This window comes from Coregonus lavaretus, assembly GCF_964263955.1.
Source record: "Coregonus lavaretus genome assembly, contig: HAP1_SCAFFOLD_4824, whole genome shotgun sequence".
NCBI lineage: Eukaryota > Metazoa > Chordata > Actinopteri > Salmoniformes > Salmonidae > Coregonus > Coregonus lavaretus.
This window is the reverse complement of record NW_028157777.1, coordinates 597-26,500: the sequence shown is the minus strand read 5'-3', so window position 1 is coordinate 26,500 and position 25,904 is coordinate 597. Positions and strand designations below refer to the sequence as shown.

At 48.0% G+C, this 25,904-nt stretch overlaps 1 protein-coding gene across 1 annotated transcript in view; it reads right to left on the bottom strand.

Moving 5' to 3' along the window:
* The window catches only part of LOC311124947 (NBAS subunit of NRZ tethering complex-like), a gene marked incomplete at both ends in the record, with an annotated part of 38,145 nt that extends 13,418 nt beyond the window's left edge, over positions 1-24,727 (bottom strand). Inside the window, 3 exons of the mRNA XM_084199041.1 lie at positions 2,391-2,501; positions 21,950-22,132; positions 24,650-24,727. Of these exons, the coding sequence (XP_084055167.1) occupies positions 2,391-2,501; positions 21,950-22,132; positions 24,650-24,727 (372 nt within the window). The remainder of the gene's footprint in view (positions 1-2,390; positions 2,502-21,949; positions 22,133-24,649) is intronic.
* Between the last annotated feature and the right edge of the window lie 1,177 nt (positions 24,728-25,904).

Sequence of the window (25,904 nt, the reverse complement as noted above, 5' to 3'; positions counted from 1 at the left end):
GAGAAACAAGAGAGTAGGTTTAGAATGAGAATGTCCCTCCTCAAGGCCAACAGACTGGTTTAGACCTCAAGGCCAACAGACTGGTTTAGACCAGGTCCCTGCTCAAGGCCAACAGACTGGTTTAGACCTCAAGGCCAACAGACTGGGGAGTCAAGCCCAACCAATCAGAATGAGTTTTTTCACACAAAAGGGCTTTATTACACACAGAAATACACCTCAGCACCACCCCACTCCCCCTCCTCAGACGATCCCGCAGGTGAAGAAGCCGGATGTGGAGGTCCTGGGCTGGCGTGGTTACATGGCATGGAGGCCGTTTGGCCGGTTGGCAGCTTATGGTAAAGAAATGAACATTCAGTTCTCTGGCAACAGCTCTGGTGGACATTCCTGCAGTCAGCACGCCAATTTCACGCTCCCTCAAAACTTGAGACATTGTGTTGTGTGACAAAACTGCACATTTTAAAAGTGGCCCTTTATTGTCCCCAGCACATGGTGCACCTGCGTAATGATCATGCTGTTTAATCAGCTTCTTGATATGCCACACCTGTCAGGTGGATGGTTTATCTTGGTAAAGGACAAATGCTCACTAACAGGGATGTAAACAAATTTGTGCACGCAACTTGAGAGAAATAAGCTTTTTGTGCGTATGGAACATTTCTGGATTTTTTTTTGTTCAGGTCATAAAACGTCACAGTTGCCAGTTGCCAACTTGCCAGTTGGTCCGCGCATGCTCTGAGTACACGTCCTGGTGATCCGTCTGGCCCCGCGGCCTTGTGAATGTTGGCCTGTTTAAAGGTCTTACTCACATCGGCTACGGAGAGCGTGATCACACAGTCGTGCTGGTGCTCTCATGCATGCTTCAGTGTTGCTTGCCTCGAAGCGAGCATAAAATACATTTAGCCTGTCTGGTAGGCTCGCGCCACTGGGCAGCACGCGGCTGGGTTTCCCTTTGTGGTCCATAATAGTTTGCAAGCCCTGCCACATCCGACAAGCATCAGAGCCGGTGTAGGAGGATTCAATCTTAGTCCTGTATTGACTCTTTGTCTGTTTGATGGTTCGTCTGAGGGCATAGCGGGATTTCTTATAAGTGTCCGCGTTAGAGTCCCGCTCCTTGAAAGCGGCAGCTCTAGCCTTTAGCTCGGTGCGGATGTTGCCTGTAATCCATGGCTTCTGGTTGGGGTATGTACGTACGGTCACTGTGTGGACGACGTCGTGGACGCACTTATTGATGAAGCCCGGTGACTGAGGTGGTGTACTCCTCAATGCCATTGGATGAATCCCGGAACATATTCCAGTCTGTGCTAGCAAAACAGTCCTGTAGCGTAGCATCCGCTTCATCTGACCACTGCCTTATTAACCGAGTCACTGGTACTTCCTGATTTAGTTTTTGCTTGTAAGCAGGAATCAGGAGGATATAATTATGGTCAGATTTGCCAAATGGAGGGCGAGGGAGAGCTTTGTATGTGTCTCTGTGTGTGGAGTAAAGGTGGTCTAGTTTTTCTTCCCCTGGTTGCACATGTGACACGCTGGTAGAAATTAGGTAAAACGGATTTAAGTTTCCCTGAATTAAAGTCCCCGACCACTAGGAGCACCACCTCTGGATGAGCATTTTCTTGTTTTCTTATGGCCTTATACAGCTTGTTGAGTGCGGTCTTAGTGCCAGCATCGGTTTGTGGTGGTAAATAGACGGCTACGTATAATATAGATGAAAACTCTCTTGGTAGATAGTGTGGTCTACAGCTTATCATGAGATTCTCTACCTCAGGTGAGCAAAACCTCGAGACTTCCTTAATATTATTGACAAATAGACACACACCCCCACCCCTCGTCTTACCGGACGTATCTGTTCTGTCTTGCCGATGCACGGAAAACCCAGCCAACTGTATATTATCCGTGTCGTCGTTCAGCCACGACTCGGTGAAACATAAGATATTACAGTTTTTAATGTCCCGTTGGTAGGATAGTCTCGAACGGAGCTCATCCAGTTTATTCTCCAGTGATTGCACGTTGGCCAATAGAACGGATGGAAGAGGCGGGTTACACACTCGCCGACAAATTCTCACAAGGCACCCGGATCTCCGCCCCCTGTACCTCCGTCTTTTCTTCATGCGAATGACGGGGATTTGGGCCTGTTCCGGGAAAAACAGTATATCCTTTGCGTCAGACTCATTAAATAAAAAATATTAGTCCAGTTCGAGGTGAGTAATCGCTGTTCTGATATCCAGAAGCGCTTTTCGGTCATAAGAGACGGTAGCAGCAACATTATGTACAAAATAAGTTAAAACAATGCGAGAAAAAAAACCTCAATAGCACAATTGGTTAGGAGGCCGTAAAACGGCAGCCATCCCCTAAGGCACCATTAATAGGGTTGGGAATAGAACAACACAGCTCACCTGGTCTACATACGGGTCATCAAACAGTCCCTGGTAGAAGGGGTTAACACCCTGTCTCTCCAGACCACTGTTCTCTTCACCTCCTACAGCCCTGGAGCCTCCACTCTGGCCCTGGGGACAGACAGACAGACAGACACTCAGAACTACTACTGTGGGATAGAGCCCTGGGGACGGACGGACAGACAGACAGACAGACAGACAGACAGACAGACAGACAGACAGACAGACAGACACTCAGAAGGCCCCAGGTGCCATAACTCTCCCCCCGGTGACCAGGCCACCCCCCTCGGCAAAGGTGAATTATTGAAATATTCAACAGAGGAGATTCTGATTGGTTGTTATAGGAGGAATCTCCTGGGATACTGGAGACTATAGTTATTTTGCACTATGGCCTATTTATTGCCTTACCTCCATAACACTACATTTGCACACACTGTATATATATATTTTCTGTTGTATTTTTGACTTCATGATTTGTTTTACCCCATATGTAACTCTGTGTTGTTGTTTTTATCGCACTGCTTTGCTTTATCTTGGCCAGGTTGCAGTTTTAAATGAGAACTTGTTCTCAACTGGCTTACCTGGTTAGATAAAGGTGAAATAAATAAATAAATACAACTAGTGTTGTCAAGATACCAACATTTTACAAACGATACGATCAATGTTCCCTCTAAACTGCGCACGCAGCCGCGAAATGCTGCGCAGAGACGCAAGAGATTGAACTTCATTAGTTTACACTATATATATCAATGTTTTTTATGTGATCGAATCAACATTATATCAGCCCCTTCCAATGCAACAAACCAAAACACATCTAACATTGCAAGAATGACTCTGAGATGTGTGTTGTAGGCAGAGCCAGAGACGCAACGGAGTAGAATTATATAATTATATATTCCTGGTTCGAATCCAGGCTCTGTCGCAGCCGGCCGCGACCGGGAGACTCATGGGCGGCGCACAATTGGCCCAGCGTCGTCCAGGGTAGGGGAGGGAATGGCCGGCAGGGATGTAGCTCAGTTGATAGAGCATGGCGTTTGCAACGCCAGGGTTGTGGGTTCGATTCCCACGGGGGGCCAGTATAAAAAATAAAAGAATGTATTCACTAACTGTAAGTGGCTCTGGATAAGAGCATCTGCTAAATGACTAAAATGTAAAAATGTAATATTGGCTGGGGTAGCCCACGAGCGGTCTTTCAATCACCCGCGAGTGAACGCGCTTTTCAGATCAGTTCAGATCAGAGCGCACGCAGAGTGTGCACATTTGTAGATATTCTTCGCTAGTTGGCGAGTTATTAGCCCAGTTATAGATACGCATAGCTCAGCAGTGGGGAGTTATCAGCCCAGTTATAGATACGCATAGCTCAGCAGTGGGGAGCTATTAGCCCAGTTATAGATACGCATAGCTCAGCAGGTTGGGGAGGTATTAGCCCAGTTATAGATACGCATAGCTCAGCAGTGGGGGGTTATTAGCCCAGTTATAGATACGCATAGCTCAGCAGGTTGGCGAGTTATTAGCCCAGTTATAGATACGCATAGCTCAGCAGTGGGGAGTTATCAGCCCAGTTATAGATACGCATAGCTCAGCAGTGGGGAGCTATTAGCCCAGTTATAGATACGCATAGCTCAGCAGTGGGGGGTTATTAGCCCAGTTATAGATACGCAGCTATGGGGAGCTATTAGCCCAGTTATAGATACGCATAGCTCAGCAGTGGGGGGGTATTAGCCCAGTTATAGATACGCATAGCTCAGCAGTGGGGAGCTATTAGCCCAGTTATAGATACGCATAGCTCAGCAGTGGGGGGTTATTAGCCCAGTTATAGATACGCATAGCTCAGCAGTGGGGAGCTATTAGCCCAGTTATAGATACGCATAGCTCAGCAGTGGGGGGTTAGTAGCCCAGTTATAGATACGCATAGCTCAGCAGTGGGGGGTTATTATCCCAGTTATAGATACGCATAGCTCAGCAGTGGGGGGTTATCAGCCCAGTTATAGATACGCATAGCTCAGCAGTGGGGGGTTATTATCCCAGTTATAGATACGCATAGCTCAGCAGTGGGGAGCTATTAGCCCAGTTATAGATACGCATAGCTCAGCAGTGGGGGGGTATTAGCCCAGTTATAGATACGCATAGCTCAGCAGTGGGGGGTTATCAGCCCAGTTATAGATACGCATAGCTCAGCAGTGGGGGGTTATTAGCCCAGTTATAGATACGCATAGCTCAGCAGTGGGGGGTTATTAGCCCAGTTATAGATACGCATAGCTCAGCAGTGGGGGGTTATTAGCCCCGTTATAGATACGCATAGCTCAGCAGTGGGGAGCTATTAGCCCAGTTATAGATACGCATAGCTCAGCAGTGGGGGGTTATTATCCCAGTTATAGATACGCATAGCTCAGCAGGTTGGGGAGCTATTAGCCCAGTTATAGATACGCATAGCTCAGCAGTGGGGGGTTATTATCCCAGTTATAGATACGCATAGCTCAGCAGTGGGGAGCTATTAGCCCAGTTATAGATACGCATAGCTCAGCAGTGGGGGGTTATTAGCCCAGTTATAGATACGCATAGCTCAGCAGTGGGGGGTTAGTAGCCCAGTTATAGATACGCATAGCTCAGCAGTGGGGGGTTATTATCCCAGTTATAGATACGCATAGCTCAGCAGTGGGGAGCTATTAGCCCAGTTATAGATACGCATAGCTCAGCAGTGGGGGGTTAGTAGCCCAGTTATAGATACGCATAGCTCAGCAGTGGGGAGGTATTAGCCCAGTTATAGATACGCATAGCTCAGCAGTGGGGAGCTTTACTGCTTCCTAAAAGAGCAGAAAACGCTACATTTAAAGTTGTCTTTGAAAAGTCAATCAGTTTATGTTTACGTCATTTGGAAAGATAAAATCAGTTAAAAAGCTTATGTCTTAATTAAAGGGGCAGTGTTGTATTTTGAGACAGGCTTGAATATGCAAATAAGCCAATAGGCAGAAGGGTTAGCCTACATTGTTTAATTCTCTGTATGGTGATAATAATTCATTTTATTTTGTAAAGTGGTTTCCTGCATCATACAGTCACCTGTTTGGCCCGTGATGTTACAGACCAAGTAAAAAAACGTTTTTAAAAAAGTATAATGAAATGTAGACCTGCATTGAACATATAGCCTGTATCATAGAAATCAAAAGCTATTTCCATTCAAAATGTTATGGGATTTGCTCCATTGGTTTTGTTGGTAGGCCTACATTATGCTCAGATAGCCCCAATAACCTGTTGGCTACTGTCTAAAACTGTCAGGGTTCAGCCTATTGGCTACTGTCTAAAACTGTCAGGATACAGCCTGTTGGCTACTGTCTAAAACTGTCAGGATACAGCCTGTTGGCTACTGTCTAAAACTGTCAGGATACAGCCTGTTGGCTACTGTCTAAAACTGTCAGGATACAGCCTGTTGGCTACTGTCTAAAACTGTCAGGATACAGCCTGTTGGCTACTGTCTAAAACTGTCAGGATACAGCCTATTGGCTACTGTCTAAAACTGTCAGGATACAGCCTGTTGGCTACTGTCTAAAACTGTCAGGATACAGCCTGTTGGCTACTGTCTAAAACTGTCAGGATACAGCCTGTTGGCTACTGTCTAAAACTGTCAGGATACAGCCTGTTGGCTACTGTCTAAAACTGTCAGGATACAGCCTGTTGGCTACTGTCTAAAACTGTCAGGGTACAGCCTGTTGGCTACTGTCTAAAACTGTCAGGATACAGCCTGTTGGCTACTGTCTAAAACTGTCAGGGTACAGCCTGTTGGCTACTGTCTAAAACTGTCAGGGTACAGCCTGTTGGCTACTGTCTAAAACTGTCAGGATACAGCCTGTTGGCTACTGTCTAAAACTGTCAGGATACAGCCTGTTGGCTACTGTCTAAAACTGTCAGGATACAGCCTGTTGGCTACTGTCTAAAACTGTCAGGATACAGCCTGTTGGCTACTGTCTAAAACTGTCAGGGTACAGCCTGTTGGCTACTGTCTAAAACTGTCAGGATACAGCCTGTTGGCTACTGTCTAAAACTGTCAGGGTACAGCCTGTTGGCTACTGTCTAAAACTGTCAGGATACAGCCTGTTGGCTACTGTCTAAAACTGTCAGGATACAGCCTGTTGGCTACTGTCTAAAACTGTCAGGATACAGCCTGTTGGCTACTGTCTAAAACTGTCAGGGTACAGCCTGTTGGCTACTGTCTAAAACTGTCAGGATACAGCCTGTTGGCTACTGTCTAAAACTGTCAGGATACAGCCTGTTGGCTACTGTCTAAAACTGTCAGGATACAGCCTGTTGGCTACTGTCTAAAACTGTCAGGATACAGCCTGTTGGCTACTGTCTAAAACTGTCAGGATACAGCCTGTTGGCTACTGTCTAAAACTGTCAGGATACAGCCTGTTGGCTACTGTCTAAAACTGTCAGGGTACAGCCTGTTGGCTACTGTCTAAAACTGTCAGGATACAGCCTGTTGGCTACTGTCTAAAACTGTCAGGATACAGCCTGTTGGCTACTGTCTAAAACTGTCAGGATACAGCCTGTTGGCTACTGTCTAAAACTGTCAGGATACAGCCTGTTGGCTACTGTCTAAAACTGTCAGGATACAGCCTGTTGGCTACTGTCTAAAACTGTCAGGGTACAGCCTGTTGGCTACTGTCTAAAACTGTCAGGATACAGCCTGTTGGCTACTGTCTAAAACTGTCAGGATACAGCCTGTTGGCTACTGTCTAAAACTGTCAGGGTACAGCCTGTTGGCTACTGTCTAAAACTGTCAGGATACAGCCTGTTGGCTACTGTCTAAAACTGTCAGGATACAGCCTGTTGGCTACTGTCTAAAACTGTCAGGATACAGCCTGTTGGCTACTGTCTAAAACTGTCAGGATACAGCCTGTTGGCTACTGTCTAAAACTGCCAGGATACAGCCTGTTGGCTACTGTCTAAAACTGTCAGGGTACAGCCTGTTGGCTACTGTCTAAAACTGTCAGGATACAGCCTGTTGGCTACTGTCTAAAACTGTCAGGATACAGCCTGTTGGCTACTGTCTAAAACTGTCAGGATACAGCCTGTTGGCTACTGTCTAAAACTGTCAGGATACAGCCTGTTGGCTACTGTCTAAAACTGTCAGGATACAGCCTGTTGGCTACTGTCTAAAACTGTCAGGATACAGCCTGTTGGCTACTGTCTAAAACTGTCAGGGTACAGCCTGTTGGCTACTGTCTAAAACTGCCAGGATACAGCCTGTTGGCTACTGTCTAAAACTGTCAGGGTACAGCCTGTTGGCTACTGTCTAAAACTGTCAGGATACAGCCTGTTGGCTACTGTCTAAAACTGTCAGGATACAGCCTGTTGGCTACTGTCTAAAACTGTCAGGATACAGCCTGTTGGCTACTGTCTAAAACTGTCAGGATACAGCCTGTTGGCTACTGTCTAAAACTGTCAGGGTACAGCCTGTTGGCTACTGTCTAAAACTGTCAGGATACAGCCTGTTGGCTACTGTCTAAAACTGTCAGGATACAGCCTGTTGGCTACTGTCTAAAACTGTCAGGATACAGCCTGTTGGCTACTGTCTAAAACTGTCAGGATACAGCCTGTTGGCTACTGTCTAAAACTGTCAGGGTTCAGCCTGTTGGCTACTGTCTAAAACTGTCAGGGTTCAGCCTGTTGGCTACTGTCTAAAACTGTCAGGATACAGCCTGTTGGCTACTGTCTAAAACTGTCAGGATACAGCCTGTTGGCTACTGTCTAAAACTGTCAGGGTACAGCCTGTTGGCTACTGTCTAAAACTGTCAGGGTACAGCCTGTTGGCTACTGTCTAAAACTGTCAGGATACAGCCTGTTGGCTACTGTCTAAAACTGTCAGGATACAGCCTGTTGGCTACTGTCTAAAACTGTCAGGGTACAGCCTGTTGGCTACTGTCTAAAACTGTCAGGATACAGCCTGTTGGCTACTGTCTAAAACTGTCAGGATACAGCCTATTGGCTACTGTCTAAAATTGTCAGGATACAGCCTGTTGGCTACTGTCTAAAACTGTCAGGATACAGCCTGTTGGCTACTGTCTAAAACTGTCAGGATACAGCCTGTTGGCTACTGTCTAAAACTGTCAGGATACAGCCTGTTGGCTACTGTCTAAAACTGTCAGGGTACAGCCTGTTGGCTACTGTCTAAAACTGTCAGGATACAGCCTGTTGGCTACTGTCTAAAACTGTCAGGATACAGCCTGTTGGCTACTGTCTAAAACTGTCAGGATACAGCCTGTTGGCTACTGTCTAAAACTGTCAGGGTACAGCCTGTTGGCTACTGTCTAAAACTGTCAGGATACAGCCTGTTGGCTACTGTCTAGAACTGTCAGGATACAGCCTGTTGGCTACTGTCTAAAACTGTCAGGATACAGCCTGTTGGCTACTGTCTAAAACTGTCAGGATACAGCCTGTTGGCTACTGTCTAAAACTGTCAGGGTACAGCCTGTTGGCTACTGTCTAGAACTGTCAGGATACAGCCTGTTGGCTACTGTCTAAAACTGTCAGGATACAGCCTGTTGGCTACTGTCTAAAACTGTCAGGATACAGCCTGTTGGCTACTGTCTAAAACTGTCAGGGTACAGCCTGTTGGCTACTGTCTAGAACTGTCAGGATACAGCCTGTTGGCTACTGTCTAAAACTGTCAGGATACAGCCTGTTGGCTACTGTCTAAAACTGTCAGGATACAGCCTGTTGGCTACTGTCAGGATACAGCCTGTTGGCTACTGTCTAAAACTGTCAGGATACAGCCTGTTGGCTACTGTCTAAAACTGTCAGGGTACAGCCTGTTGGCTACTGTCTAAAACTGTCAGGGTACAGCCTGTTGGCTACTGTCTAAAACTGTCAGGATACAGCCTGTTGGCTACTGTCTAAAACTGTCAGGATACAGCCTGTTGGCTACTGTCTAAAACTGTCAGGATACAGCCTGTTGGCTACTGTCTAAAACTGTCAGGATACAGCCTGTTGGCTACTGTCTAAAACTGTCAGGATACAGCCTGTTGGCTACTGTCTAAAACTGTCAGGATACAGCCTGTTGGCTACTGTCTAAAACTGCCAGGATACAGCCTGTTGGCTACTGTCTAAAACTGCCAGGATACAGCCTGTTGGCTACTGTCTAAAACTGTCAGGATACAGCCTGTTGGCTACTGTCTAAAACTGTCAGGGTACAGCCTGTTGGCTACTGTCTAAAACTGTCAGGGTACAGCCTGTTGACTACTGTCTAAAACTGTCAGGATACAGCCTGTTGGCTACTGTCTAAAACTGTCAGGATACAGCCTGTTGGCTACTGTCTAAAACTGTCAGGATACAGCCTGTTGGCTACTGTCTAAAACTGTCAGGATACAGCCTGTTGGCTACTGTCTAAAACTGTCAGGATACAGCCTGTTGGCTACTGTCTAAAACTGTCAGGATACAGCCTGTTGGCTACTGTCTAAAACTGTCAGGATACAGCCTGTTGGCTACTGTCTAAAACTGTCAGGATACAGCCTGTTGGCTACTGTCTAAAACTGTCAGGATACAGCCTGTTGGCTACTGTCTAAAACTGTCAGGGTACAGCCTGTTGGCTACTGTCTAAAACTGTCAGGATACAGCCTGTTGGGTACGGTCAGGGTTCAGCCTGTTGGGTACGGTCAGGGTACAGCCTGTTGGCTACTGTCTAAAACTGTCAGGGTACAGCCTGTTGGCTACTGTCTAAAACTGTCAGGATACAGCCTGTTGGCTACTGTCTAAAACTGTCAGGATACAGCCTGTTGGCTACTGTCTAAAACTGTCAGGGTACAGCCTGTTGGCTACTGTCTAAAACTGTCAGGATACAGCCTGTTGGCTACTGTCTAAAACTGTCAGGATACAGCCTGTTGGCTACTGTCTAAAACTGTCAGGATACAGCCTGTTGGCTACTGTCTAAAACTGTCAGGGTACAGCCTGTTGGCTACTGTCTAAAACTGTCAGGATACAGCCTGTTGGCTACTGTCTAAAACTGTCAGGATACAGCCTGTTGGCTACTGTCTAAAACTGTCAGGATACAGCCTGTTGGCTACTGTCTAAAACTGTCAGGATACAGCCTGTTGGCTACTGTCTAAAACTGTCAGGGTACAGCCTGTTGGCTACTGTCTAAAACTGTCAGGATACAGCCTGTTGGCTACTGTCTAAAACTGTCAGGAAACAGCCTGTTGGCTACTGTCTAAAACTGTCAGGATACAGCCTGTTGGCTACTGTCTAAAACTGTCAGGATACAGCCTGTTGGCTACTGTCTAAAACTGTCAGGATACAGCCTGTTGGCTACTGTCTAAAACTGTCAGGATACAGCCTGTTGGCTACTGTCTAAAACTGTCAGGATACAGCCTGTTGGCTACTGTCTAAAACTGTCAGGATACAGCCTGTTGGCTACTGTCTAAAACTGTCAGGATACAGCCTGTTGGCTACTGTCTAAAACTGTCAGGATACAGCCTGTTGGCTACTGTCTAAAACTGTCAGGATACAGCCTGTTGGCTACTGTCTAAAACTGTCAGGGTTCAGCCTGTTGGCTACTGTCTAAAACTGTCAGGATACAGCCTGTTGGCTACTGTCTAAAACTGTCAGGATACAGCCTGTTGGCTACTGTCTAAAACTGTCAGGATACAGCCTGTTGGCTACTGTCTAAAACTGTCAGGATACAGCCTGTTGGCTACTGTCTAAAACTGTCAGGATACAGCCTGTTGGGTACTGTCTAAAACTGTCAGGATACAGCCTGTTGGCTACTGTCTAAAACTGTCAGGGTACAGCCTGTTGGCTACTGTCTAAAACTGTCAGGGTACAGCCTGTTGGCTACTGTCTAAAACTGTCAGGATACAGCCTGTTGGCTACTGTCTAAAACTGTCAGGGTTCAGCCTGTTGGCTACTGTCTAAAACTGTCAGGATACAGCCTGTTGGCTACTGTCTAAAACTGTCAGGGTACAGCCTGTTGGCTACTGTCTAAAACTGTCAGGATACAGCCTGTTGGCTACTGTCTAAAACTGTCAGGATACAGCCTGTTGGCTACTGTCTAAAACTGTCAGGATACAGCCTGTTGGCTACTGTCTAAAACTGTCAGGATACAGCCTGTTGGCTACTGTCTAAAACTGTCAGGATACAGCCTGTTGGCTACTGTCTAAAACTGTCAGGGTTCAGCCTGTTGGCTACTGTCTAAAACTGTCAGGATACAGCCTGTTGGCTACTGTCTAAAACTGTCAGGATACAGCCTGTTGGCTACTGTCTAAAACTGTCAGGATACAGCCTGTTGGCTACTGTCTAAAACTGTCAGGATACAGCCTGTTGGCTACTGTCTAAAACTGTCAGGATACAGCCTGTTGGCTACTGTCTAAAACTGTCAGGGTACAGCCTGTTGGCTACTGTCTAAAACTGTCAGGATACAGCCTGTTGGCTACTGTCTAAAACTGTCAGGGTACAGCCTGTTGGCTACTGTCTAAAACTGTCAGGATACAGCCTGTTGGCTACTGTCTAAAACTGTCAGGATACAGCCTGTTGGCTACTGTCTAAAACTGTCAGGATACAGCCTGTTGGCTACTGTCTAAAACTGTCAGGGTACAGCCTGTTGGCTACTGTCTAAAACTGTCAGGGTACAGCCTGTTGGCTACTGTCTAAAACTGTCAGGGTACAGCCTGTTGGCTACTGTCTAAAACTGTCAGGGTACAGCCTGTTGGCTACTGTCTAAAACTGTCAGGGTACAGCCTGTTGGCTACTGTCTAAAACTGTCAGGATACAGCCTGTTGGCTACTGTCTAAAACTGTCAGGATACAGCCTGTTGGCTACTGTCTAAAACTGTCAGGATACAGCCTGTTGGCTACTGTCAGGGTACAGCCTGTTGGCTACTGTCTAAAACTGTCAGGATACAGCCTGTTGGCTACTGTCTAAAACTGTCAGGATACAGCCTGTTGGCTACTGTCTAAAACTGTCAGGATACAGCCTGTTGGCTACTGTCTAAAACTGTCAGGATACAGCCTGTTGGCTACTGTCTAAAACTGTCAGGATACAGCCTGTTGGCTACTGTCTAAAACTGTCAGGGTACAGCCTGTTGGCTACTGTCTAAAACTGTCAGGATACAGCCTGTTGGCTACTGTCTAAAACTGTCAGGATACAGCCTGTTGGCTACTGTCTAAAACTGTCAGGATACAGCCTGTTGGCTACTGTCTAAAACTGTCAGGATACAGCCTGTTGGCTACTGTCAGGGTACAGCCTGTTGGCTACTGTCTAAAACTGTCAGGATACAGCCTGTTGGCTACTGTCTAAAACTGTCAGGATACAGCCTGTTGGCTACTGTCTAAAACTGTCAGGATACAGCCTGTTGGCTACTGTCTAAAACTGTCAGGATACAGCCTGTTGGCTACTGTCTAAAACTGTCAGGATACAGCCTGTTGGCTACTGTCAGGGTACAGCCTGTTGGCTACTGTCTAAAACTGTCAGGATACAGCCTGTTGGCTACTGTCTAAAACTGTCAGGATACAGCCTGTTGGCTACTGTCTAAAACTGTCAGGATACAGCCTGTTGGCTACTGTCTAAAACTGTCAGGATACAGCCTGTTGGCTACTGTCTAAAACTGTCAGGGTTCAGCCTGTTGGCTACTGTCTAAAACTGTCAGGATACAGCCTGTTGGCTACTGTCTAAAACTGTCAGGATACAGCCTGTTGGCTACTGTCTAAAACTGTCAGGATACAGCCTGTTGGGTACTGTCTAAAACTGTCAGGATACAGCCTGTTGGCTACTGTCTAAAACTGTCAGGGTACAGCCTGTTGGCTACTGTCTAAAACTGTCAGGGTACAGCCTGTTGGCTACTGTCTAAAACTGTCAGGATACAGCCTGTTGGCTACTGTCTAAAACTGTCAGGGTTCAGCCTGTTGGCTACTGTCTAAAACTGTCAGGATACAGCCTGTTGGCTACTGTCTAAAACTGTCAGGATACAGCCTGTTGGCTACTGTCTAAAACTGTCAGGATACAGCCTGTTGGCTACTGTCTAAAACTGTCAGGATACAGCCTGTTGGCTACTGTCTAAAACTGTCAGGATACAGCCTGTTGGCTACTGTCTAAAACTGTCAGGATACAGCCTGTTGGCTACTGTCTAAAACTGTCAGGATACAGCCTGTTGGCTACTGTCTAAAACTGTCAGGGTTCAGCCTGTTGGCTACTGTCTAAAACTGTCAGGATACAGCCTGTTGGCTACTGTCTAAAACTGTCAGGATACAGCCTGTTGGCTACTGTCTAAAACTGTCAGGATACAGCCTGTTGGCTACTGTCTAAAACTGTCAGGATACAGCCTGTTGGCTACTGTCTAAAACTGTCAGGATACAGCCTGTTGGCTACTGTCTAAAACTGTCAGGGTACAGCCTGTTGGCTACTGTCTAAAACTGTCAGGATACAGCCTGTTGGCTACTGTCTAAAACTGTCAGGGTACAGCCTGTTGGCTACTGTCTAAAACTGTCAGGATACAGCCTGTTGGCTACTGTCTAAAACTGTCAGGATACAGCCTGTTGGCTACTGTCTAAAACTGTCAGGATACAGCCTGTTGGCTACTGTCTAAAACTGTCAGGATACAGCCTGTTGGCTACTGTCTAAAACTGTCAGGATACAGCCTGTTGGCTACTGTCTAAAACTGTCAGGATACAGCCTGTTGGCTACTGTCTAAAACTGTCAGGGTACAGCCTGTTGGCTACTGTCTAAAACTGTCAGGATACAGCCTGTTGGCTACTGTCTAAAACTGTCAGGGTACAGCCTGTTGGCTACTGTCTAAAACTGTCAGGATACAGCCTGTTGGCTACTGTCTAAAACTGTCAGGATACAGCCTGTTGGCTACTGTCTAAAACTGTCAGGATACAGCCTGTTGGCTACTGTCTAAAACTGTCAGGATACAGCCTGTTGGCTACTGTCAGGGTACAGCCTGTTGGCTACTGTCTAAAACTGTCAGGATACAGCCTGTTGGCTACTGTCTAAAACTGTCAGGATACAGCCTGTTGGCTACTGTCTAAAACTGTCAGGATACAGCCTGTTGGCTACTGTCTAAAACTGTCAGGATACAGCCTGTTGGCTACTGTCTAAAACTGTCAGGATACAGCCTGTTGGCTACTGTCTAAAACTGTCAGGATAAAGCCTGTTGGCTACTGTCAGGGTACAGCCTGTTGGCTACTGTCTAAAACTGTCAGGATACAGCCTGTTGGCTACTGTCTAAAACTGTCAGGATACAGCCTGTTGGCTACTGTCTAAAACTGTCAGGATACAGCCTGTTGGCTACTGTCTAAAACTGTCAGGATACAGCCTGTTGGCTACTGTCTAAAACTGTCAGGGTACAGCCTGTTGGCTACTGTCTAAAACTGTCAGGATACAGCCTGTTGGCTACTGTCTAAAACTGTCAGGGTACAGCCTGTTGGCTACTGTCTAAAACTGTCAGGATACAGCCTGTTGGCTACTGTCTAAAACTGTCAGGATACAGCCTGTTGGCTACTGTCTAAAACTGTCAGGATACAGCCTGTTGGCTACTGTCTAAAACTGTCAGGATACAGCCTGTTGGCTACTGTCTAAAACTGTCAGGATACAGCCTGTTGGGTACTGTCTAAAACTGTCAGGATACAGCCTGTTGGCTACTGTCTAAAACTGTCAGGGTACAGCCTGTTGGCTACTGTCTAAAACTGTCAGGGTACAGCCTGTTGGCTACTGTCTAAAACTGTCAGGATACAGCCTGTTGGCTACTGTCTAAAACTGTCAGGATACAGCCTGTTGGCTACTGTCTAAAACTGTCAGGGTACAGCCTGTTGGCTACTGTCTAAAACTGTCAGGATACAGCCTGTTGGCTACTGTCTAAAACTGTCAGGATACAGCCTGTTGGCTACTGTCTAAAACTGTCAGGATACAGCCTGTTGGCTACTGTCTAAAACTGTCAGGATACAGCCTGTTGGCTACTGTCTAAAACTGTCAGGATACAGCCTGTTGGCTACTGTCTAAAACTGTCAGGATACAGCCTGTTGGCTACTGTCTAAAACTGTCAGGGTACAGCCTGTTGGCTACTGTCTAAAACTGTCAGGGTACAGCCTGTTGGCTACTGTCTAAAACTGTCAGGATACAGCCTGTTGGCTACTGTCTAAAACTGTCAGGATACAGCCTGTTGGGTACTGTCTAAAACTGTCAGGATACAGCCTGTTGGCTACTGTCTAAAACTGTCAGGGTACAGCCTGTTGGCTACTGTCTAAAACTGTCAGGGTACAGCCTGTTGGCTACTGTCTAAAACTGTCAGGATACAGCCTGTTGGCTACTGTCTAAAACTGTCAGGGTTCAGCCTGTTGGCTACTGTCTAAAACTGTCAGGATACAGCCTGTTGGCTACTGTCTAAAACTGTCAGGATACAGCCTGTTGGCTACTGTCTAAAACTGTCAGGATACAGCCTGTTGGCTACATCTAAAACTGTCAGGATACAGCCTGTTGGCTACTGTCTAAAACTGTCAGGATACAGCCTGTTGGCTACTGTCTAAAACTGTCAGGATACAGCCTGTTGGCTACTGTCTAAAACTGTCAGGATACAGCCTGTTGGCTACTGTCTAAAACTGTCAGGATACAGCCTGTTGGCTACTGTCTAAAACTGTCAGGGTTCAGCCTGTTGGCTACTGTCTAAAACTGTCAGGATACAGCCTGTTGGCTACTGTCTAAAACTGTCAGGATACAGCCTGTTGGCTACTGTCTAAAACTGTCAGGATACAGCCTGTTGGCTACTGTCTAAAACTGTCAGGATACAGCCTGTTGGCTACTGTCTAAAACTGTCAGGATACAGCCTGTTGGCTACTGTCTAAAACTGTCAGGATACAGCCTGTTGGCTACTGTCTAAAACTGTCAGGATACAGCCTGTTGGCTACTGTCTAAAACTGTCAGGATACAGCCTGTTGGGTACTGTCTAAAACTGTCAGGATACAGCCTGTTGGCTACTGTCTAAAACTGTCAGGGTACAGCCTGTTGGCTACTGTCTAAAACTGTCAGGGTACAGCCTGTTGGCTACTGTCTAAAACTGTCAGGATACAGCCTGTTGGCTACTGTCTAAAACTGTCAGGATACAGCCTGTTGGCTACTGTCTAAAACTGTCAGGATACAGCCTGTTGGCTACTGTCTAAAACTGTCAGGATACAGCCTGTTGGCTACTGTCTAAAACTGTCAGGATACAGCCTGTTGGCTACTGTCTAAAACTGTCAGGGTACAGCCTGTTGGCTACTGTCTAAAACTGTCAGGGTACAGCCTGTTGGCTACTGTCTAAAACTGTCAGGATACAGCCTGTTGGCTACTGTCTAAAACTGTCAGGATACAGCCTGTTGGCTACTGTCTAAAACTGTCAGGATACAGCCTGTTGGCTACTGTCTAAAACTGTCAGGATACAGCCTGTTGGCTACTGTCTAAAACTGTCAGGGTTCAGCCTGTTGGCTACTGTCTAAAACTGTCAGGATACAGCCTGTTGGCTACTGTCTAAAACTGTCAGGGTACAGCCTGTTGGCTACTGTCTAAAACTGTCAGGGTACAGCCTGTTGGCTACTGTCTAAAACTGTCAGGGTACAGCCTGTTGGCTACTGTCTAAAACTGTCAGGATACAGCCTGTTGGCTACTGTCTAAAACTGTCAGGGTACAGCCTGTTGGCTACTGTCAGGGTACAGCCTGTTGGCTACTGTCAGGGTTCAGCCTGTTGGCTACTGTCAGGGTACAGCCTGTTGGCTACTGTCAGGGTACAGCCTGTTGGCTACTGTCAGGGTACAGCCTGTTGGCTACTGTCAGGGTACAGCCTGTTGGCTACTGTCAGGGTTCAGCCTGTTGGCTACTGTCAGGGTACAGCCTGTTGGCTACTGTCAGGGTACAGCCTGTTGGCTACTGTCAGGGTACAGCCTGTTGGCTACTGTCAGGGTTCAGCCTGTTGGGTACTGTCAGGGTACAGCCTGTTGGCTACTGTCAGGGTTCAGCCTGTTGGGTACTGTCAGGGTACAGCCTGTTGGCTACGGTCAGGGTACAGCCTGTTGGGTACGGTCAGGGTACAGCCTGTTGGGTACGGTCAGGGTACAGCCTGTTGGCTACTGTCAGGGTACAGCCTGTTGGCTACTGTCAGGGTACAGCCTGTTGGGTACGGTCAGGGTACAGCCTATTGGCTACTGTCTAAAACTGTCAGGATACAGCCTGTTGGCTACTGTCTAAAACTGTCAGGATACAGCCTGTTGGCTACTGTCTAAAACTGTCAGGGTACAGCCTGTTGGCTACTGTCTAAAACTGTCAGGATACAGCCTGTTGGCTACTGTCTAAAACTGTCAGGATACAGCCTGTTGGCTACTGTCTAAAACTGTCAGGATACAGCCTGTTGGCTACTGTCTAAAACTGTCAGGATACAGCCTGTTGGCTACTGTCTAAAACTGTCAGGATACAGCCTGTTGGGTACTGTCTAAAACTGTCAGGATACAGCCTGTTGGCTACTGTCTAAAACTGTCAGGGTACAGCCTGTTGGCTACTGTCTAAAACTGTCAGGGTACAGCCTGTTGGCTACTGTCTAAAACTGTCAGGATACAGCCTGTTGGCTACTGTCTAAAACTGTCAGGATACAGCCTGTTGGCTACTGTCTAAAACTGTCAGGATACAGCCTGTTGGCTACTGTCTAAAACTGTCAGGATACAGCCTGTTGGCTACTGTCTAAAACTGTCAGGATACAGCCTGTTGGCTACTGCCTAAAACTGTCAGGATACAGCCTGTTGGCTACTGTCTAAAACTGTCAGGGTACAGCCTGTTGGCTACTGTCTAAAACTGTCAGGATACAGCCTGTTGGCTACTGTCTAAAACTGTCAGGGTACAGCCTGTTGGCTACTGTCTAAAACTGTCAGGGTACAGCCTGTTGGCTACTGTCTAAAACTGTCAGGGTACAGCCTGTTGGCTACTGTCTAAAACTGTCAGGGTACAGCCTGTTGGCTACTGTCTAAAACTGTCAGGGTACAGCCTGTTGGCTACTGTCTAAAACTGTCAGGGTACAGCCTGTTGGCTACTGTCTAAAACTGTCAGGGTACAGCCTGTTGGCTACTGTCAGGGTACAGCCTGTTGGCTACTGTCAGGGTACAGCCTGTTGGCTACTGTCAGGGTACAGCCTGTTGGCTACTGTCAGGGTTCAGCCTGTTGGCTACTGTCAGGGTACAGCCTGTTGGCTACTGTCAGGGTACAGCCTGTTGGCTACTGTCAGGGTACAGCCTGTTGGCTACTGTCAGGGTACAGCCTGTTGGCTACTGTCAGGGTACAGCCTGTTGGCTACTGTCAGGGTACAGCCTGTTGGCTACTGTCAGGGTACAGCCTGTTGGCTACTGTCAGGGTTCAGCCTGTTGGCTACTGTCAGGGTACAGCCTGTTGGCTACTGTCAGGGTACAGCCTGTTGGCTACTGTCAGGGTACAGCCTGTTGGCTACTGTCAGGGTTCAGCCTGTTGGCTACTGTCAGGGTTCAGCCTGTTGGGTACTGTCAGGGTACAGCCTGTTGGCTACTGTCAGGGTTCAGCCTGTTGGGTACTGTCAGGGTACAGCCTGTTGGCTACGGTCAGGGTACAGCCTGTTGGGTACGGTCAGGGTACAGCCTGTTGGCTACTGTCAGGGTACAGCCTGTTGGCTACTGTCAGGGTACAGCCTGTTGGGTACGGTCAGGGTACAGCCTGTTGGCTACTGTCAGGGTACAGCCTGTTGGCTACTGTCTAAAACTGTCAGGAAACAGCCTGTTGGCTACTGTCTAAAACTGTCAGGGTACAGCCTGTTGGCTACTGTCTAAAACTGTCAGGAAACAGCCTGTTGGCTACTGTCTAAAACTGTCAGGGTTCAGCCTGTTGGCTACTGTCAGGGTTCAGCCTGTTGGCTACTGTCAGGGTTCAGCCTGTTGGCTACTGTCAGGGTTCAGCCTGTTGGCTACTGTCAGGGTACAGCCTGTTGGGTACTGTCAGGGTTCAGCCTGTTGCCTACTGTCAGGATACAGCCTGTTGCCTACTGTCAGGGTACAGCCTATTGGCTACTGTCAGGGTACAGCCTGTTGGCTACTGTCAGGATACAGCCTGTTGCCTACTGTCAGGATACAGCCTGTTGCCTACTGTCAGGGTACAGCCTGTTGGGTACTGTCAGGGTTCAGCCTGTTGCCTACTGTCAGGATACAGCCTGTTGCCTACTGTCAGGGTACAGCCTATTGGCTACTGTCAGGGTACAGCCTGTTGGCTACTGTCAGGATACAGCCTGTTGCCTACTGTCAGGATACAGCCTGTTGCCTACTGTCAGGATACAGCCTGTTGCCTACTGTCAGGGTACAGCCTGTTGCCTACTGTCAGGATACAGCCTGTTGCCTACTGTCAGGATACAGCCTGTTGCCTACTGTCAGGATACAGCCTGTTGCCTACTGTCAGGGTTCAGCCTATTGGCTACTGTCAGGGTTCAGCCTATTGGCTACTGTCAGGGTACAGCCTATTGGCTACTTCCTCAGTGTTCACTGGAAACGCGTGCAGGAAGTTGCAAATAATTCTCACAACTTTAATTTTCCTTTTTTTCTCATATGACCAAAACTTCGTATCAAATCACATTTTATTTGTCACATGCACCAAATAAAACAGGTGTAGACCTTACCGTGAAATGCTTACTTACAAGACCTTAACCAACAATGCAGTTCAAGAAATAGAGTTAAGAAAATATTTACTAAATAAACTAAAGTAAAAAATAAAATAAAAAGTAACACAATAAAATAACAATACCGAGGCTATATACAAGGAGTACTGGTACCGAGTCAATGTGCAGGGGAACAGGTTAGTCGAGGTAATTTGTACATGTAGGTAGGGGTAAGGTAACTGCATAGATAATATACAGTGGGTAGCAGCAGTGTAAAAACAAATGGAGGGGGTGGGGGTGTCAATGTAAATAGTCCGGGTGGCCATTTGATTAATTGCTCTGCAGTCTTATGGCTTGAGGGTAGAAGCTGTTAAGGAGGCTTTTGGACCTAGACTTTGCGCTCCGGTATCGCTTGCCGTGCGGTAGCAGAGAGAACAGTCTATGACTTGGGTGGCTGGAGTTTTTGACAATTTTGAGGGCCTTCCTCTGACAGAGGTCCTGGATGGCAGGAAGCTTGGCCCCAGTGTTGTACTGGGCCGTATGCACTACCCTCTGTAGCGCCTTATGGTTGGATGCCGAACAGTTGCCATACCAGGCGGTGAAGCAACCAGTCAGGATGCTCTCGATGGTGCAGCTGTATAACTTTTTGAGGATCTGGGGACACATGCCAAATCTTTTCAGTCTCCTGAGGGGGAAAAGGTGTTGTCGTGCCCTCTTCACGACTGTCTTGGTGTGTTTGGACCATGATAGTTTGTTGGTGATGTGAACTCTCGGCCCACTCCACTACAGCCCCGTCGATGAGAATGGGGACGTGTTCAGCCCTCCTTTTCCTGTAGTCCACGATCAGCTCCTTTGTCTTGCTCACGTTGAGGGAGAGGTTGTTGTCCGTCAGGAAGTCCAGGATCCAATTGCAGAGGGAGGTGTTTAGTCCCAGGGTCCTTAGCTTAGTGATGAGCTTTGTGGCTACCGACGTGAGTGCTACCTTGTGGTAGTCATTTAGGCAGGTTACCTTCGCTTTCTTGGGCACAGGGACTATGGTGGTCTGCTTGAAACATGTAGGTATTACAGACTCAGTCAGGAAGAGGTTGAAAATGTCAGTGAAGACACTTGCCAGTTGGTCCGCGCATGCTCTGAGTACACGTCCTGGTGATCCGTCTGGTCCCGCGGCCTGAATGTTGATCTGTTTAAAGGTCTTGCTCACATCGGCTACGGAGAGTGTGATCACACAGTCGTCCGGAACAGCTGGTGCTCTCATGCATGCTTCAGTGTTGCTCGTCTGGTAGGCTCGCATCACTGGGCAGCTGGCGGCTGGGTTTCCCTTTGTAGTCCGTAATAGTTTGCAAGCCCTGCCACATCCGACGAGCGCCAGAGCCGGTGTAGTAGGATTCAATCTTAGTCTTGTATTGATACTTTGTGGAGTAGTACTCTTACCCTAACTCTGGTTAAAATGGGGGGAATACAGTGACCTAGCATCCAGTTCGCCCCGTCCCCCGGACGCTTGTTCCCCTTTTCTAAACGGTATACGCATGTGCTACACAGAAAACATGCCACTGATATTCACACTTCTACTCAATACAACACATATCGAATTAACTAAACACTGTTCACTGTATAATAGAATATTCTAAAATGTTGGTATCATAAGTATCATGAGGTTTTGGTACCGTGATATTACCGTGGTACCGGGATACCGTGCAACACTACTGGAGACAGGGGAGATGAACACACACATTATACACACACACACACACACACACACACACACACACAAACACACAGCGGTCTTAGTGGTCGGAGGTAGTCGAGTTCCACCAGCTGTGGTCTAACGTGTGTGTGTGTGTGTGTGTGTCTAACGTGTGTGTGTGTGTGTGTCTAACGTGTGTGTGTGTGTGTGTGTGTGTGTGTGTGTGTGTCTAACGTGTGTGTGTGTGAAATCTGTGTGTGTTCTTACATGTAGTGGTCGGAGGTAGTTGAGCTGGTTCTTCCACCATGTGTGGTCGCTGACGGCAGTCAGAACAGCCTTGGTGGTCAGGCCAGTACTGGCCAGGACCTCTATGGTTCTATTGGTGGTACGATGGAGCAGGTCCCCTGCAGCGCCCCCCACTGGTGAAACAGAGCTGTGAGGACCAGCGGACTGCAGAGGGGAGGACAGTGGGGTCACCGTTAGTACAACACTAATACAGCCTTCACCAGGGTTGCAACATCCCATAACTTCCTGAAAATGTCCAGGTCTTCCAGTAATCATGATTCCCAGAATAACAAGGAAGTAATAATGACATCCATTTCTCGAAAAACTGAAAATATTGGTAAATGTATCTGAATTTGGCAACCCTAGTCTTCATATAGCACAGAGAAGCTACCATGCAGGTAATCCATAGTAGCACTAGAAGAGACATTGAGGTTATCTCTGCTCAAACACCCAGCAGCTAGAAGAGATATCATGGAGGAACAATTACTGTATCAAATCAGACTTGTGAACGGACACTGAGACCGAGGGCGACATTTCCGCTGTGCGAAAGCAATGTGTTACATTTACCATACACCTCATTATAATCTGGCAGCATGATTTCATTTGAATCTTTTCATCACAAATATGTGTTAAAAATAGCACTAATTATGTATTGCTCAGTTTGCTAATTTCTAGTTAAATTATCTCCTCCTTGTAACGCACATTGTTGAAGAAAAGTTCAAAATTAAATAAAACTGCCAGATTGCAATAAGGTTTATGGTATTTTTAAAAACTAAAAACATTGTTTTTAGAACCACTAAAATGTCGCAGTGAATAACAATGTTCCCACAGCCTCATGAGAGGTGAGAGTAGTTCAGCAGTTGTTGGCTGTAATGTTGTAGTGGTGTTTGGACAGTGTTGTGTTGTTGTACAGTCGTGGTCAAAAGTTTTGAGAATGACACAAGTATTGGTCTTCACAAAGTTCGCTGCTTCAGTGTTATGAGATATTTTTGTCAGATGTTACTATGGTATACTGAAGTATAATTACAAGCATTCCATAAGTGTCAAATGCTTTTATTGACAATTACATTAAGTTTATGCAAAGAGTCAATATTTGCGGTGTTGACCCTTCTTTTTCAAGACCTCTGCAATCCGCCCTGGCATGCTGTTAATTAACTTCTGGGCCACATCCTGACTGATGGCAGCCCATTCTTGCATAATCAATGATTGGAGTTTGTCAAAATTTGTGGGTTTCTGTTTGTCCACCCGCCTCTTGAGGATCGACCACATGTTCTCAATGGGATTAAGGTCTGGGGAGTTTACTGGCCATGGACCCAAAATGTCGATGTTTTGTTCCCCGAGCCACTTAGTTATCACTTGTGCCTTATGGCAAGGTGCTCCATCATGCTGGAAAAGGCATTGTTCGTCACCAAACTGTTCTTGGATGGTTGGGAGAAGTTGCTCTCAGAGGATGTGTTGGTAACATTCTTTATTCATGGCTGTGTTATTAGGCAAAATTGTGAGTGAGCCCACTCCCTTGGCTGAGAAGCAACCCCACACATGAATGGTCTCAGGATGCTTTACTGTTGGCATGACACAGGACTGACGGTAGCACTCACCTTGTCTTCTCCGGACAAGCTTTTTTCTGGATGCCCCAAACAATCAGAAAGGGGAATCATCAAAGAAAATGACTTTATCCCAGTCCTCAGCAGTCCAATCCCTGTACCTTTTTCAGAATATCAGTCTGTCCCTGATGTTTTTCCTGGAGAGAAGTGGCTTCCTCGCTGCCCTTCTTGACACCAGGCCATCCCCCAAAAGTCTTCTCCTCACTGTGCGTGCAGATGCACTCACACCTGCCTGCTGCCATTCCTGAGCAAGCTCTGCACTGGTGGTGCCCCGATCCCGCAGCTGAATCAACTTTAGGAGACAGTCCTGGCGCTTGCTGGACTTTCTTGGGCGCCCTGAAGCCTTCTTCACAACAATTGAACCTCTCTCCTTCAAGTTTCTTGATGACCCGATAAATGTTTGATTTAGGTGTAATCTTACTAGCAGCAATATCCTTGCCTGTGAAGCCCTTTTTTGTGCAAAGCAATGATGAGGGCACGTGTTTCCTTGCAGGTAACCATGGTTAACAGAGGAAGAACAATGATTTCAAGCACCACCCTCCTTTTAAAGCTTCCAGTCTGTTATTCTAACTCAATCAGCATGACAGAGTGATATCCAGCCTTGTCCTCGTCAACACTCTCACCTGTGTTAACGAGAGAATCACTGACATGATGTCAGCTGGTCCTTTTGTGGCAGGGCTGAAATGCAGTTTTTTTTTAGGATTAAGTTCATTTTCATGGCAAAGAGGGACTTTGCAATTAATTGCAATTCATCTGATCACTCTTCATAACATTCTGGAGTATATGCAAATTGCCATCATAAAAACTGAGGCAGCATACTTTGTGAAAATGAATATTTGTGTCATTCTCGAAACCTTTGACCACAACTGTAGTGGTGTTTGGACAGTGTGTTGTATTGGTGTTTGGACAGTGTTGTCTTGTATTGTTTTAGTGGTGTTTGGAACAATACCACACACACATTATATACACACACACACTATACAAAAACACACACAAAACATGAACAATAAAACAGGTATCTTCATGTCATTTGAAGCACAGATGATAGACAGAGAGACAGAGAGACATGCTTTCACACCTGTATTGAGTCAGTCTCGTCCCCGACACATCCAGTTTCAGGGGGCTCCATCTGATAGTTAACTGCCTGGTACAACACCTGGGGAGAGGGAGAGGGGGAGAGGGAGGGGAGGGAGGGGGAGAGGGGAGGGAGGGGGAGAGGGGAGGGGAGGGAGGGGGGAGGGGAGGGAGGGGGAGAGGGGAAGGGAGGGAGGGGGAGAGGGAGATGGAGGGAGGGGGATGGAGGGAGGGGGAGAGGGGGAGGGAGAGAGAGAGAGAGAGAGGGAGGGGAGGGAGGGGGAGAGGGGAGGGGAGGGAGGGGGAGAGGGGAGGGGAGGGAGGGGGAGAGGGAGATGGAGGGAGGGGGGGAGGGAGGAAGGGAGGGAGGGAGAGGGAGGGGGGGAGGGAGGAAGGGAGGGAGGGGGGAGGGAAATGGAGGGGGGGAGGGAGGAAGGGAGGGAGGGAGAGGGAGGGGGGGAGGGAGGGGGAGGGAGAGGGGGAGGGAGGGAGGGGGAGGGAGAGGGGGAGGGAGAGAGGGGGGAGAGGGAGGGGGGGAGGGAGGAAGGGAGGGGGGGAGGGAGGAAGGGAGGGAGAGGGAGGGGGGGAGGGAGGAAGGGAGGGAGGGGGAGAGGGGGAGGGGGGGAGGGAGGGGGAGGGAGAGGGGGAGAGAGGGGGAGAGAGGGAGGGAGGGAGAGGGAGGGGGGGAGGGAGGAAGGGAGGGAGGGGGAGGGAGAGGGGGAGGGAGGGAGGGGGAGGGAGAGGGGGAGGGAGAGAGGGGGAGAGAGGGAGGGGGGGAGGGAGGAAGGGAGGGAGAGGGAGGGGGGGAGGGAGGAAGGGAGGGAGGGGGAGGGAGAGGGGGAGGGAGGGAGGGGGAGGGAGAGGGGGAGGGAGAGAGGGGGAGAGAGGGAGGGGGGGAGGGAGGAAGGGAGGGAGAGGGAGGGGGGGAGGGAGGAAGGGAGGGAGGGGGAGGGAGAGGGAGAGGGGGAGGGAGAGGGGGAGGGAGAGAGGGGGAGAGAGGGAGGGAGGGAGGGGGAGAGAGGGAGGGAGGGAGGGGGAGAGGGAGGGAGGGGGAGAGGGGAGGGAGGGAGGGGGAGAGAGGGAGGGAGGGGAGAGGGGAGGGGGGAGGGAGGAAGGGAGGGAGGGAGAGGGGGTTTTAAGCCTAATTTTCTCATCATCAACAGGTCTACAGGTCTGGAGGTCTACAGGTCTGGAGGTCTACAGGTCTGGAGGTTTATGGGTCATTGGTTGCTGGAGTTTTGGATCTACAGGTAAGAGGT